Source organism: Tachypleus tridentatus, chromosome 3, assembly GCF_004210375.1.
Source record: "Tachypleus tridentatus isolate NWPU-2018 chromosome 3, ASM421037v1, whole genome shotgun sequence".
NCBI classification, from domain to species: Eukaryota; Metazoa; Arthropoda; class Merostomata; order Xiphosura; family Limulidae; genus Tachypleus; species Tachypleus tridentatus.
In genome coordinates, this window is record NC_134827.1 from 102,650,828 (window position 1) to 102,665,542 (window position 14,715).

Sequence of the window (14,715 nt, forward strand, 5' to 3'; positions counted from 1 at the left end):
GTTCTAACTACATTGTTCACAACAATAGTTGATCTAACTGTTCGTTACGTTCTAACTACATTGTTCACAACAATAGTTGATCTAACTATTCGTTAAGTTCTAACTACATTGTTCACAACAATAGTTGATCTAACTGTTCGTTACGTTCTAACTACATTGTTCACAACAACCTACCTGCCTCCTACCGCAAAGTCAGTTATGGCGTAATAATAAGATTTCAGAACATTGGGATCACCAAATATCTCATCACCAAATGTGTTCATCCGATTCAAAGAAATACGAATGTCTGTAGCTGTAACCCATTCCTGAAACCAGATAAGTCAAAAAAAGGAAATAATTAACATGACGTTCAAAAATAGTTAAACCATTATTTCAAAGAAAAAAATGCTTGTTTGTGTCATTTTATAGCTGGTAAACCGGTAGAATGATTGTCACCAAACTTGGACATACATCCTTAGGGTTCCCTTTAACATATGACACCTATATGTCGCCCCTGATAATCCTAATATCTCGCCCGTGTACGTCAGCTACTAATTTAGTTCTATCATAGAGATAAAATGGTATTAAATAATGAATATTAACACCTTCATAATATCCCTATGCATTTGTACTGGGGCCCGGCATAGCCAGGTGGTTTAAGGAGTTCGACTCGTAATCTAACGGTCGCGGGTTCGCATTCCCGCCGTACCAAACATGCTCGCCTTTTCAGCCGTGGGGGCATTATAATGTGATGGTAAATTCTACTTTTCGTTGGTAACATAGTAGCCCAAGAGTTGGCGGTGGGTGGTAATGACTAGCTGCCTTCATTCTAGTCTTACACTACTAAATTAGGGACGGCTAGCGCAGATAGCCCTGGAGTAGCTTTGCGCGAAAATTCAAAAACAAACAAGTTATTTTACTAATGTGATCGTTTTAAATGTCTGACAATAGGATATGTTGATAAAACGTCACCAGGAGGTGTTATTTTAAGTTTGATTGGAAAACTCTTTTCACACTAAGTTTGAGTAATCAGCGTCTACAATCTACATCTTCTGATTTATGGTTTGTCTGAATAGAATGTCATGAACGTAAGAAGAAAACGTTAAACTGATTTCAGAGCTTAAGTTATTTTATATCATAATTGAAACGCAATATTTTTCTAATTGGTTTATGTCAAAAATTTAAAATGAATATGTCAAAAAACATTCAAATTGCTTTCAAGTCGAACATATAAACAGTTTTACTTGCACAGTAAACATGTTTCACAATTCGTATAACTTTCGAAATCCTTGAAATTTCAAACTTAAATTTTAACCCACGTTCTTCTACTGCGGAACAACAGCAAATCAACGAAATTGCAACGCTAAAATTCAGAGTTCGATTCTCCAAACTACAATTTATTTTTTTTTACATTTACCGATTGCAATTTTTTTCATTACTAGCAGAATAAAACATAACCTACAAAATAATCCACGTAATTTACAACTAGTTCGTAGGGGTACTTTTTACAGTAAATATTCAGTCACTGGTTAGCTAGACCTCGTATTTTGTTTTACCAACTTTCGTATCCCAAGTTGAACAAAACACACGACCCAGCTAACTGATGAATGGATATTTGGTTTAAAGTTCTTAGTGTTATAAGTGTAGCTACCAGTTTGGTAGCCAATTTTTTTATTTCATTTAGTCATACGGTCAATTCTTTTATAACAGCACTTTTATTTCCTCACGCTTGAGGTGTTTTTGATTAGTTAGATATAACTGTTCTCATCTTATTATGTAGGCCCGGCATGGCCAGGTGGTTAAGGCACTCGACTCGTAATCCGAGGATAGCGAGTTCGAATTCCCGTCACACCAAACATGCTCGCCCCTTTCAGCCGTGGGGGCGTTATAATGTGATGGTCAATTCCATCATTCGTTGGTAAAAGAGTAACCCAAGAATTGACAGTGGGTGGTGATGACTAGCTGCCTTCCCTGCTAAATTAGGGACGGCTAGCGCAGATAGCCCTCGAGTAGCTTTGTACGGAATTCAAACCAAACCAAAGCTAATCTGTATATTGTATTTATGGCAAAGCTGATGAAGTTATCTGATGCCTTCCCTAACCTTGAACTACAGACTAGATAAAAACTGCCATTAAATCCCTAAAATAAAAAAATCTACACTAAGGGACTGACTGTCACACCTATACTGCACCCACAGCATAAAGTGGGGAAAATATTTTGGATTATCGCAAGGATCAAAACCTGCCTTGCCAGCTTTTAAATCTAGAGCTCTAACACAGGGCAATTACGTGCATTCCTACTTAGTAATAAATAATGTGATTTTCCTAGAATTTACACTATAAAAAACCGTTATTATTGAAAATAAAAGGGTAAAAAATAATTTGATATCCCTCCTATTTACACAACAAACAACCGTTATTATTGTCAATAAAAAAAGGTAATTAATAAATTTATATCCCTCCTATTTACACAACAAACAACCGTTATTATTGAAAAAAAAGGTAATAAATAAATTTATATCCCTCCTATTTACACAACAAACAACCGTTATTATTGTCAATAAAAAAAGGTAATTAATAAATTTATATCCCTCCTATTTACACAACAAACAACCGTTATTATTGAAAATAAAAAGGTAATAAATAAATTTATATCCCTCCTATTTACACAACAAACAACCGTTATTATCGAAAATAAACAGGGTAATATATAATTTGATATCCATCCTATTTACATAACAAACAACTGTTATTATTGACAATAAAAAGGGTAATATATAATTTGATATCCATCCTATTTACATAACAAACAACTGTTATTATTGAAAAAAGAGTAATAAACAATTTTATATCCCTCCTAGTTACACAACAAACAACTGTTATTATTGAAAAAGGGTAATATATAATTTGATATCCCTCCTATTTACACAACTAACAAACTGTTATTATTGACAATATAGGAGAGCTTTTTGTAACAAAAACATGTTTGTTTGTTTTTCATCTAACTTGTTAGAATCATCAACGTAGGTTTATTACAAATAAATCATCGTTTGTTTCAATGCAAAGACACGCTCGATTTTTTGCTTTGTGTACTGCAGGGAATCAAATCTCGAATTTTAGCGTTGTAAGTTCATAAACTTGTCACTGTCCCACCGACAGACATTTTGTTATGGTATGACTTCGGTATGAAAGAATCAAGATGGACTTAGAAAAAAAATTTAATTTACTCTATATGTTAAGTGCCGCCATACATTACGAGTTATCTTTTTATATTTTACCATTTATATACACATAAACACGTAACCAATTTCCCCTATTATATTACTTGGCCAATATATTCATCGAATATATCAGCTCTAAAATCTGAGATTCATAAATAATAGTTACCATAATTTATATTATGCTCTCCTACCTTAGTTTCCAATTATTTGAAGAGTTATTAAAATATCTTAATTTATTATGTTGCCAAGCTAATTTACATTCCAGAGTTCCTTATTTAAACGAAAAGAAAACTCATCTCAAATGCACTGAATATTAACAATGACGTGTTTTTGGAATGTTTTTAAAGATGAAAATAAGAGAATTAAAAATCCGTTCACTTAAAATAAAAACAAATATAGGGGGAGTTTCAAATGTTACTTAAAAGGAAATTACCGAAACCTTAAGTTTCTTTATAGTTTAATTAAATCTTATTAATTATAGTATTTAAAACACTTATTTTAGTTATAATGACGCTAATGACGTTTATTTTATATTGTTCTTTTGGTGTGTGTTTATAGGATTTAGTTTGTTAAACCTCGTGAGATGTTATTAGGAATACGGCCGAAAATGTTCTCAATAGTAATGGTATCTGACTGATAATTCTTTGCGATCTGAGCGCTGTAGTTATAATTCTTTATTATTAATGTTTTTAATATCAATAATAAATTTCACTGAAACACTTGTCTTGAACCAAATGCCTATTTTATTTAAAATGATAATGAATAACCTCGTCTAACATGTAAATCACTAATTTAAAAGTTCACACCGAATACTACGTAGTAACACCTGCATCATTCACCTGTAAAACTGGACTGTTTTCAAAGTTGTATGCGCTAGGCCTTCCTTCCAAAGTGCTGAACGCCACATTTCCACCTGTGAGGGGTGATATGTCGCTGAATTCGGATGTGCACAAAGCTCTCATTTCTTCGTCCTGACTAACATGTAAATTGTCGGGTAGTCCGTAAGTGGCCCTACAGGTGGCGCTATAATATTGGTAAGGAATCCAGGATTCGTTTTCACTTGTTCGTTTATAAATGACAAAACTCTCGGGGCGGCTTGTGTGAAATTTTAGACGAACGTACGTAATCTCAAAAGCTTTGCCTAGAAATTCAGAAAATAAAATAACTATTTTTTTTTTTTTAATAAAACCAATTACATGTGTGCCACATTGATTACTAGAATTTTCTAGGAAGGGGAAAACAACAAGAAACCTTTAACACTTTATCTATGCATTGACTATCTTAATCAACTACAAATAATATTTATAGTCACCACAAATGGACAACGATGAATCCTTGGTCCTTTGAGGTTGTCCTTGCACGCCCATTTGTGTATACTTTGATAAGTAAGTCAATGAAAGAAAAATATATTACATTATTGAAAAAAAAAATTACCAAAACGCTTTCCATAATATTTCGTTATAAGCTGCGTTATAAGTTTGATGTTGTGAGTAATATATCAGAAACAAATGTCGCACCAAACATGCTCGACCTTTCAGCTGTGGGGTCGTTATAATGTTACGATCAATCCCACTATTCGTTGGTAAAAGAGTAGCACAAGAATTGGCGGTGGGTGATGACGACAAGCTGCCTTACCTCTGGTCTTACACTGCTAAATTAAGGATGGCTAGCGCAGATAGCCCTCGAGTAGCTTTGCGCGAAATTAAAAACAAATCAAACTAACGAATTCATTTAGACAAGTTAAACTAGACGTTGATAATTCAAGTTTTGGTGTGCCATAAAAATCACACTGATCTAACAGCTGTCACTATTCGTTAAGTGCATCTGAATTCCAATTAGTCAGTGATTATGTAGGGACCAGAAATACCAGAAATATAAACTGGGTAAGTGCGATTAGTTGTGTTGATTTTTTTTTCAGAATTTATTTCAGGCTTCAATAAATAACCAGACGGTGTCGTCCTCTTGATGAAGAATCTTTTCCCTTTCCACTTCAAGCATGTCAAGCTTGAAACTGAATCAAATAACTCCGTTCGGGCAGTTTCTGAGTGGTAATTACCATCTGAAGATAAAAACTAGTTAGGGAACAACATTCACCTTCCAAGTCTATAATCAGTCAAGGATAGAGCAGTAGGAAAGCCCATAATACCTCTGAGTAAAAATAAAGAAGGCTACGGTTCGAACGTATGAGCTCCATCGACGTATACATTAATTTATCTTAAACTATTCATTTAAATAACTTTTCATAAATGTTTTACTGTTAGAAGCATGGTGTTAACAAAACAACAGAAAATGAATGAAATATGTATTAACGTTTTGAAGAAAAGCAACTCCATTCATAATTTGATTTTCGCAACTCCAGAATAACTAAAAGCAAATTATACGTTTCTTAATGACAAATATCACATTTCAGCGAAGACGTGAAGGCATAGAATAAATGCAGTCGTAATATGCACTGGCTTTTGGTTTGACGTCAGTTTCTAATTAAAGACTGTAACAAGTGGAAAGAAAAGCCATTGTCATTCGAGTTTCTGTCTGTGTCTTTCATGTCGGGATATATATAAGGAATACATCATCATTCAAGTATAATTAAAAGAGAAGATGGATATCAAGAGTGGAGATCAGGTCAAAGTTGAAAGTGTGTGATACACTGTTAAACAGTAATAAGCATTTTTATCACAATCACAGAGGAAGGGAAAAACAGGCTTGTTTGTTTGTTTTTGAATTTCGCGCAAAGCTACACGAGGGCTATCTGCGCTAGCCGTCCCTAATTTTGCAGTGTAAGACAAGAGAGAAGGCAGCTAGTCATCACCACCCACCGCCAACTCTTTGGCTACTCTTTTACCATCGAATAGTGGGATTGACCGTCACATTATAACGCCACCACGGCTGAAGGGGCGAGCATGTTTGGTGTGAAGGGGATTCGAACCCTCGACTATCAGATTTCGAGTCGAGTGCCTTAACCACCTGGCCATACCGGGCTTATGGTAACTGTAATCACCTCGATTCCAGAGATCTAACTCATTTAAGTCGTTTTGTTTTCATTATTTATTTCATTGTTGTTGTTGTTGAATTTCACCAAAAGCTATTCGAGAACTTTCTGAGCAATCCGCCAATAATTTTGAAGTGAAAGACTAGAGGAAATTAAGAAGTCAATGACACCCACCGCCAACTCTTGAGATACCCTTTATTAAGAAATAGTGAAATTGACCACCACGTTATAATACCTCCACGTGTGTTTGTGCATATTTGATGATGGGTTTCGATACCGCGAATTCAACGCCCAAGCACCAGATCCATTTCAATGGACTTTCATAATCATATGTTAGTAGCACAAACGGTTAAGACGTTTGATTGTTATAGCTGTAAATTGTGGACGCTTCTAACAATTCGTAATCCAGAGTTAACTAAAAAACAACAATACATTCTGACGATGTTGGAATTGTTCGTGTTTATGACAGATCAATTTGAATGTTTCGCGAATTTCTTGATTTTTTTCTTCAGTTGGAAAAAAAAAACAAACGCCAAAAAATAATTACGTAGTAACGACAACATTTCACCATGTTCAGTCAAACATCGTAAAATCTAAATTATTTACCATCTTCTTCCATTAACCCACCTTTCATATCTTCCTGTCTGGCGTTGCCAGGTGGTCAAGACACTCGACTCGTAATCTGAGAGTTGCGGGTTCGAATCGACGGCAACCAAACATGCTCGCCCTTTCAGCCGTGCGGCGTTATTAGATTACAGTCAATTCCATTATACGTTGGTATGAGAGTAGCCCAAGAGTTGGCGGTGGGTGGTGGTGACTAGCTGCCTTCCCTCTAGTCTTACATTGCTAAATTAGGGACGGCTAGCGCAGATAGCTCTTATGTAGCTTTGCGAGAAATTCAAAACAGTCTAATCATATCTTCCACTTTTATCTACCTATCTTTGTATTTATTGATATTGTAAGTTTATGAAAAGCAATTATATTACGTGAAGAACAGGAATTCGTTTTAAAACGCACGTGTTTTTTCTTTGATTAGAAAAAAACAACAACAACGAACATCACATAAAGTACGTAAAGCTATAGTTAACCCAAGTCAGGCATGCATTTGTAACGCTTTAAGACACTGCTACATTTACATGGGATTTTCTGATTGTTACTCTAGCACGACTTTAGTTTTTAATGTTTGAAACAAAAACTGGTTACGCTACAGTCTTTGTAAGATGTGTCATATAAAAGTACATCAGATGCATTAAACCTGTTGCTGATTTTATAAAATCAAGAAACGTCGTTCATGTGAGAAGCCACATTGAAAACAAAAACAAAGAAACGAAAAATTCGATTCTTTTTTTTTACTTCCCGAAGAATGAAAGAAAAAAAGAATGAAATATAAGTGCTTTTATATTAAGATCTTGGTAAAAGTGCTACAACCTATTCTTTAAGAAATGTGTTGTACATTCAAAAGTTGAGAAAGAGAGAAGAAAAGAGTCTAGAAGTGTTCTATACCTCCTTACAGAAACATGCTTTCGTGATTACCTGTACGATTTTGTCTATCAAAACCGGGGCCCGGCATGGCCAAGCGTGTTAAGGCGTTCAACTCGTAATCCGAGGGTCGCGGGTTCGAATCCCCGTCGCACCAAACATGCTCACCCTTTCAGCCGTGGCGGCGTTATAAAGTGACGATCAATCCCACTATTCGTTGGTAAAAGAGTAGCCCAAGAGTTGGCGGTTGGTGGTGATGACTAGTTGCCTTCCCTCTAGTCTTACACTGCTAAATTAGGGACGGCTAGCGCAGATAGCCCTCGAATAGCTTTGTGCGAAAAACAATAAACAAAACTATCAAAACCGACTTTGTCTTATTAAGGCTTAGCTCCTTGGTCGTAGCGAAACAGTTTAATTTTCTCACCTGGGCTCTCGAAGTTTTATTATGTTTGTATGTTTTAGAATTTTGTGGGACGTCACACAGTGGTCATCTGCTCGTAGCTGTCCTTAAGTTGGAACTGATAGAACACAGAGACCATAGCTAGTCAACAGCACCAACCACCGTCTCTTCAGCTACTCTTGTTTGATCTAATAAAGCGACTTCATCGTTACTGGTACACTATACTCATTGTATCAAAGCACAGAGAGTTTGCGTATTGTTTCAACGGAACACAAACCATACACTTTGATTTACAGTTCTGACCCATTAACCACTAGGTCAGCACGGCCAGTTCCTCATGATGACGAGAAACCCACTTAAAGAAAAATGTACCCTCAAGATGGCTGGTATGGGTATTAAAACTTTAATTAAAATAAAGTAGAGAACAACATTTCTCTATAATATAGCCCCTAATTTTGTCTAAAACAATATAATGATAAATAAACGTTCAGTACAATAACTATGACCACACAACACAGGTATTACATGTCATCTCTTACCTTAACGTTTTTATTGTTTGTTTTTAGAATTTTATGGATAGTCAAATATATGCGTAAACGTTTAGAATCTTGATTTTAAAGTATAAATATTTATGCAAATATTATTGTAATCTTACAAAGTTGTACTACATATATAAATAATTGTAAGCACTTTGTATTGAATTGAAAGTGCTGACATCCATTATTAGTTACCCTGTAAGTGTATACTTAATGGTAGGTGCATCCCTGTAAGTGTTTACTTAATGGTAGGTGCAACCCTGTAAATGTATACTTAATGGTAGGTGCAACCCTGTAAGTGTATACTTAATGGTAGGTGCAACCCTGTAAGTGTATACATAATGGTAGGTGCATCCCTGTAAGCGTATACTTAATGGTAGGTGCAACCCTATAAGTGTAAACTTAATGGTAGGTGCAACCCTGTAAGTGTATACATAATGGTAGGTGTACCCTGTAAGCGTATACTTAATGGTAGGTGCATCCCTGTAAGTGTATACTTAATGGTAGGTGTAATCCAAAGTGTAACTATGTAAGATGAATTTGTCCATTTTTTTCCGTTTTTTGAGTTTGACAACTTCTTCGGTTTTCTCGCTTGTGATTTACCGGATTAGATTGGTTGAATATTGCACACGCACCCAATCCCGCCATCTCCATGAAACCAAGAAATCAATACTGTTCCTGATGTGGATATCATTACCTAAATCTTCCCTTACACACTAGTGTAACTACTTCATACCATATCATTACCTAAATCTTCCCTTACACACTAGTGTAGCTACTTCATACCATATCATTACCTAAATCTTCCCTTACACACTAGTGTAGCTGCTTCATACCATATCATTACCTAAATCTTCCCTTACACACTAGTGTAGCTACTTCATACCATATCATTACCTAAATCTTCCCTTACACACTAGTGTAGCTACTTCATACCATATCATTACCTAAATCTTCCCTTACACACAAGTGTAGCTACTTCATACCATATCATTACCTAAATCTTTCCTTACACACTAGTGTAGCTACTTCATACCATATCATTACCTAAATCTTCCCTTACACACTAGTGTAGCTACTTCATACCATATCATTACCTAAATCTTTCCTTACACATTAGTGTAGCTACTTCATACCATATCATTACCTAAATCTTCCCTTACACACTAGTGTAGCTACTTCATACCATATCATTACCTAAATCTTCCCTTACACACTAGTGTAGCTACTTCATACCATATCATTACCTAAATCTTTTCCCTTACACTAGTAGTAGCTACTTCATACCATATCATTACCTAAATCTTTCCTTACACATTAGTGTAGCTACTTCATACCATATCATTACCTAAATCTTCCCTTACACACTAGTGTAGCTACTTCATACCATATCATTACCTAAATCTTCCCTTACACACTAGTGTAGCTACTTCATACCATATCATTACCTAAATCTTCCCTTACACACTAGTGTAGCTACTTCATACCATATCATTACCTAAATCTTTCCTTACACACTAGCGTAGCTACTTCATACCATATCATTACCTAAATCTTCCCTTACACACTAGTGTAGCTACTTCATACCATATCATCACCTAAATCTTCCCTTACACACAAGTGTAGCTACTTCATACCATATCATTACCTAAATCTTCCCTTACACACTAGTGTAGCTACTTCATACCATATCATTACCTAAATCTTTCCTTACACACTAGTGTAGCTACTTCATACCATATCATTATCTAAATCTTCCCTTACACACTAGTGTAGCTACTTCATACCATATCATTACCTAAATCTTCCCTTACACACTAGTGTAGCTACTTCATACCATATCATTACCTAAATCTTTCCTTACACACTAGCGTAGCTACTTCATACCATATCATTACCTAAATCTTCCCTTACACACTAGTGTAGCTACTTCATACCATATCATTACCTAAATCTTCCCTTACACACTAGTGTAGCTACTTCATACCATATCATCACCTAAATCTTCCCTTACACACAAGTGTAGCTACTTCATACCATATCATTACCTAAATCTTCCCCTTACACACTAGTGTAGCTACTTCATACCATATCATTACCTAAATCTTCCCTTACACACTAGTGTGTATACTTCATACCATATCATTACCTAAATCTTCCCTTACACACTAGTGTAGCTACTTCATACCATATCATTACCTAAATCTTTCCTTACACACTAGCGTAGCTACTTCATACCATATCATTACCTAAATCTTCCCTTACACACTAGTGTAGCTACTTCATACCATATCATTACCTAAATCTTCCCTTACACACTAGTGTAGCTACTTCATACCATATCATTACCTAAATCTTCCCTTACACACAAGTGTAGCTACTTCATACCATATCATTACCTAAATCTTCCCTTACACACTAGTGTAGCTACTTCATACCATATCATTACCTAAATCTTCCCTTACACACTAGTGTAGCTACTTCATACCATATCATCACCTAAATCTTCCCTTACACACAAGTGTAGCTACTTCATACCATATCATTACCTAAATCTTCCTTTACACACTAGTGTAGCTACTTCATACCATATCATTACCTAAATCTTTCCTTACACACTAGTGTAGCTACTTCATACCATATCATTACCTAAATCTTCCCTTACACACTAGTGTAGCTACTTCATACCATATCATTACCTAAATCTTCCCTTACACACTAGTGTAGCTACTTCATACCATATCATTACCTAAATCTTCCCTTACACACTAGTGTAGCTACTTCATACCATATCATTACCTAAATCTTTTCCTTACACACTAAGTGAAGCACTTCATACCATATCATTACCTAAATCTTCCCTTACACACTAGTGTAGCTACTTCATACCATATCATTACCTAAATCTTTCCCTTTACACACTAGTGTAGCTACTTCATACCATATCATCACCTAAATCTTCCCTTACACACTGTGTAGCATTTCATACCATATCATTACCTAAATCTTCCCTTACACACTAGTGTAGCTACTTCATACCATATCATTACCTAAATCTTTTCCTACATAGTGTAGCTACTTCATACCATATCATTACCTAAATCTTCCCTTACACACTAATTAGTGTAGCTACTTCATACCATATCATTACCTAAATCTTCCCTTACACACTAGTGTAGCTACTTCACACCATATCATTACCTAAATCTTCCCTTACACACTAGTGTAGCTACTTCATACCATATCATTACCTAAATCTTCCCCTTACACATTAGTGTAGCACTACCATACCATATCATTACCTAAATCTTCCCTTACACACTAGTGTAGCTACTTCATACCATATCATTACCTAAATCTTCCCTTACACAATTAGTGTAGCTACTTCATACCATATCATTACCTAAATCTTCCCTTACACACTAGTGTAGCTACTTCATACCATATCATTACCTAAATCTTTCCTTACACATTAGTGTAGCTACTTCATACCATATCATTACCTAAATCTTCCCTTACACACTAGTGTAGCTACTTCATACCATATCATTACCTAAATCTTCCCTTACACACTAGCGTAGCTACTTCATACCATATCATCACCTAAATCTTCCCTTACACACAGTGTAGCTACTTCATACCATATCATTACCTAAATCTTCCCTTACACACTAGTGTAGCTACTTCATACCATATCATTACCTAAATCTTTCCTTACACACTTAGCTTAGCTACTTTCCATACCATATCATTACCTAAATCTTTCCCTTACACACTAGCGTAGCTACTTCATACCATATCATTACCTAAATCTTCCCTTACACACTAGTGTAGCTACTTCATACCATATCATTACCTAAATCTTCCCCTTACACACTAGTAGTAGCTACTTCATACCATATCATCACCTAAATCTTCCCTTACACACAAGTGTACTTCATACCATATCATTACCTAAATCTTCCCTTACACACTAGTGTAGCTACTTCATACCATATCATTACCCTAAATCTTTCCCTTACACACTAGTGTAGCTACTTCATACCATATCATTACCTAAATCTTCCCTTACACACTAGTGTAGCTACTTCATACCATATCATTACCTAAATCTTTCCTTACACATTAGTGTAGCTACTTCATACCATATCATTACCTAAATCTTCCCTTACACACTAGTGTAGTACTACTATCATTACCTAAATCTTCCCTTACACACTATACTTCATACCATATCTTACCTAAAATCTTCCCTTACACACTAGTGTAGCTACTTCACACCATATCATTACCTAAATCTTCCCTTACACACTAGTGTAGCTACTTCATACCATATCATTACCTAAATCTTTCCTTACACATTAGTGTAGCTACTTCATACCATATCATTACCTAAATCTTCCCCCACACTAGTGTAGCTACTTCATACCATATCATTACCTAAATCTTCCCCTTACACACTAGTGTAGAAGTACTTCATACCATATCATTACCTAAATCTTCCCTTACACACTAGTGTAGCTACTTCATACCATATCATTACCTAAATCTTTCCTTACACACTAGTGTAGCTACTTCATACCATATCATTACCTAAATCTTTCCTTACACATTAGTGTAGCTACTTCACACCATATCATTACCTAAATCTTCCCTTACACACTAGTGTAGCTACTTCATACCATATCATTACCTAAATCTTCCCTTACACACTAGTGTAGCTACTTCACACCATATCATTACCTAAATCTTCCCTTACACACTAGTGTAGCTACTTCATACCATATCATCACCTAAATCTTCCCTTACACACTAGTGTAGCTACTTCATACCATATCATTACCTAAATCTTCCCTTACACACTAGTGTAGCTACTTCATACCATATCATCACCTAAATCTTCCCTTACACACAAGTGTAGCTACTTCCATACCATATCATTACCTAAATCTTCCCTTACACACTAGCGTAGCTACTTCATACCATATCATTACCTAAATCTTTCCTTACACACTAGCGTAGCTACTTCATACCATATCATTACCTAAATCTTTCCCTTACACACTAGCGTAGCTAGCTATCATACCATATCATTACCTAAATCTTCCCTTACACACTAGTGTAGCTACTTCCATACCATATCATTACCTAAATCTTCCCTTACACACTAGCGTAGCTACTTCATACCATATCATCACCTAAATCTTCCCTTACACACAAGTGTAGCTACTTCATACCATATCATTACCTAAATCTTCCCTTACACACTAGTGTAGCTACTTCATACCATATCATTACCTAAATCTTTCCTTACACACTAGTGTAGCTACTTCATACCATATCATTACCTAAATCTTCCCTACACACTAGTGTAGCTACTTCCATACCATATCATTACCTAAATCTTTCCTTACACATTAGTGTAGCTACTTCATACCATATCATTACCTAAATCTTCCCTTACACACTAGTGTAGCTACTTCATACCATATCATTACCTAAATCTTCCCTTACACACTAGTGTAGCTACTTCATACCATATCATTACCTAAATCTTCCCTTACACACTAGTGTAGCTACTTCACACCATATCATTACCTAAATCTTCCCTTACACACTAGTGTAGCTACTTCATACCATATCATTACCTAAATCTTTCCTTACACATTAGTGTAGCTACTTCCATACCATATCATTACCTAAATCTTCCCTTACACACTAGTAGTGTAGCTACTTCCATACCATATCATTACCTAAATCTTCCCTTACACACTAGTGTAGCTACTTCATACCATATCATTACCTAAATCTTCCCTTACACACTAGTGTAGCTACTTCATACCATATCATTACCTAAATCTTTCCTTACACACTAGTGTAGCTACTTCATACCATATCATTACCTAAATCTTTCCTTACACATTAGTGTAGCTACTTCATACCATATCATTACCTAAATCTTCCCTTACACACTAGTGTAGCTACTTCATACCATATCATTACCTAAATCTTCCCTTACACACTAGTGTAGCTACTTCATACCATATCATTACCTAAATCTTCCCTTACACACTAGTGTAGCTACTTCATACCATATCATTACCTAAATCTT

General features: G+C 35.5%; 1 protein-coding gene across 1 annotated transcript in view; it reads right to left on the minus strand.

The window, feature by feature from the left end:
- LOC143245932 (uncharacterized) overlaps positions 1–14,715 on the minus strand; it is an 83,688-nt gene that overhangs the window by 40,219 nt on the left and 28,754 nt on the right. The window contains exons 2-3 of the mRNA XM_076492185.1: positions 4,039–4,340; positions 179–305 (exon numbers count right to left, since the gene is read on the minus strand). Coding sequence (XP_076348300.1) covers positions 179–305; positions 4,039–4,340 — 429 coding nt within the window. The remainder of the gene's footprint in view (positions 1–178; positions 306–4,038; positions 4,341–14,715) is intronic.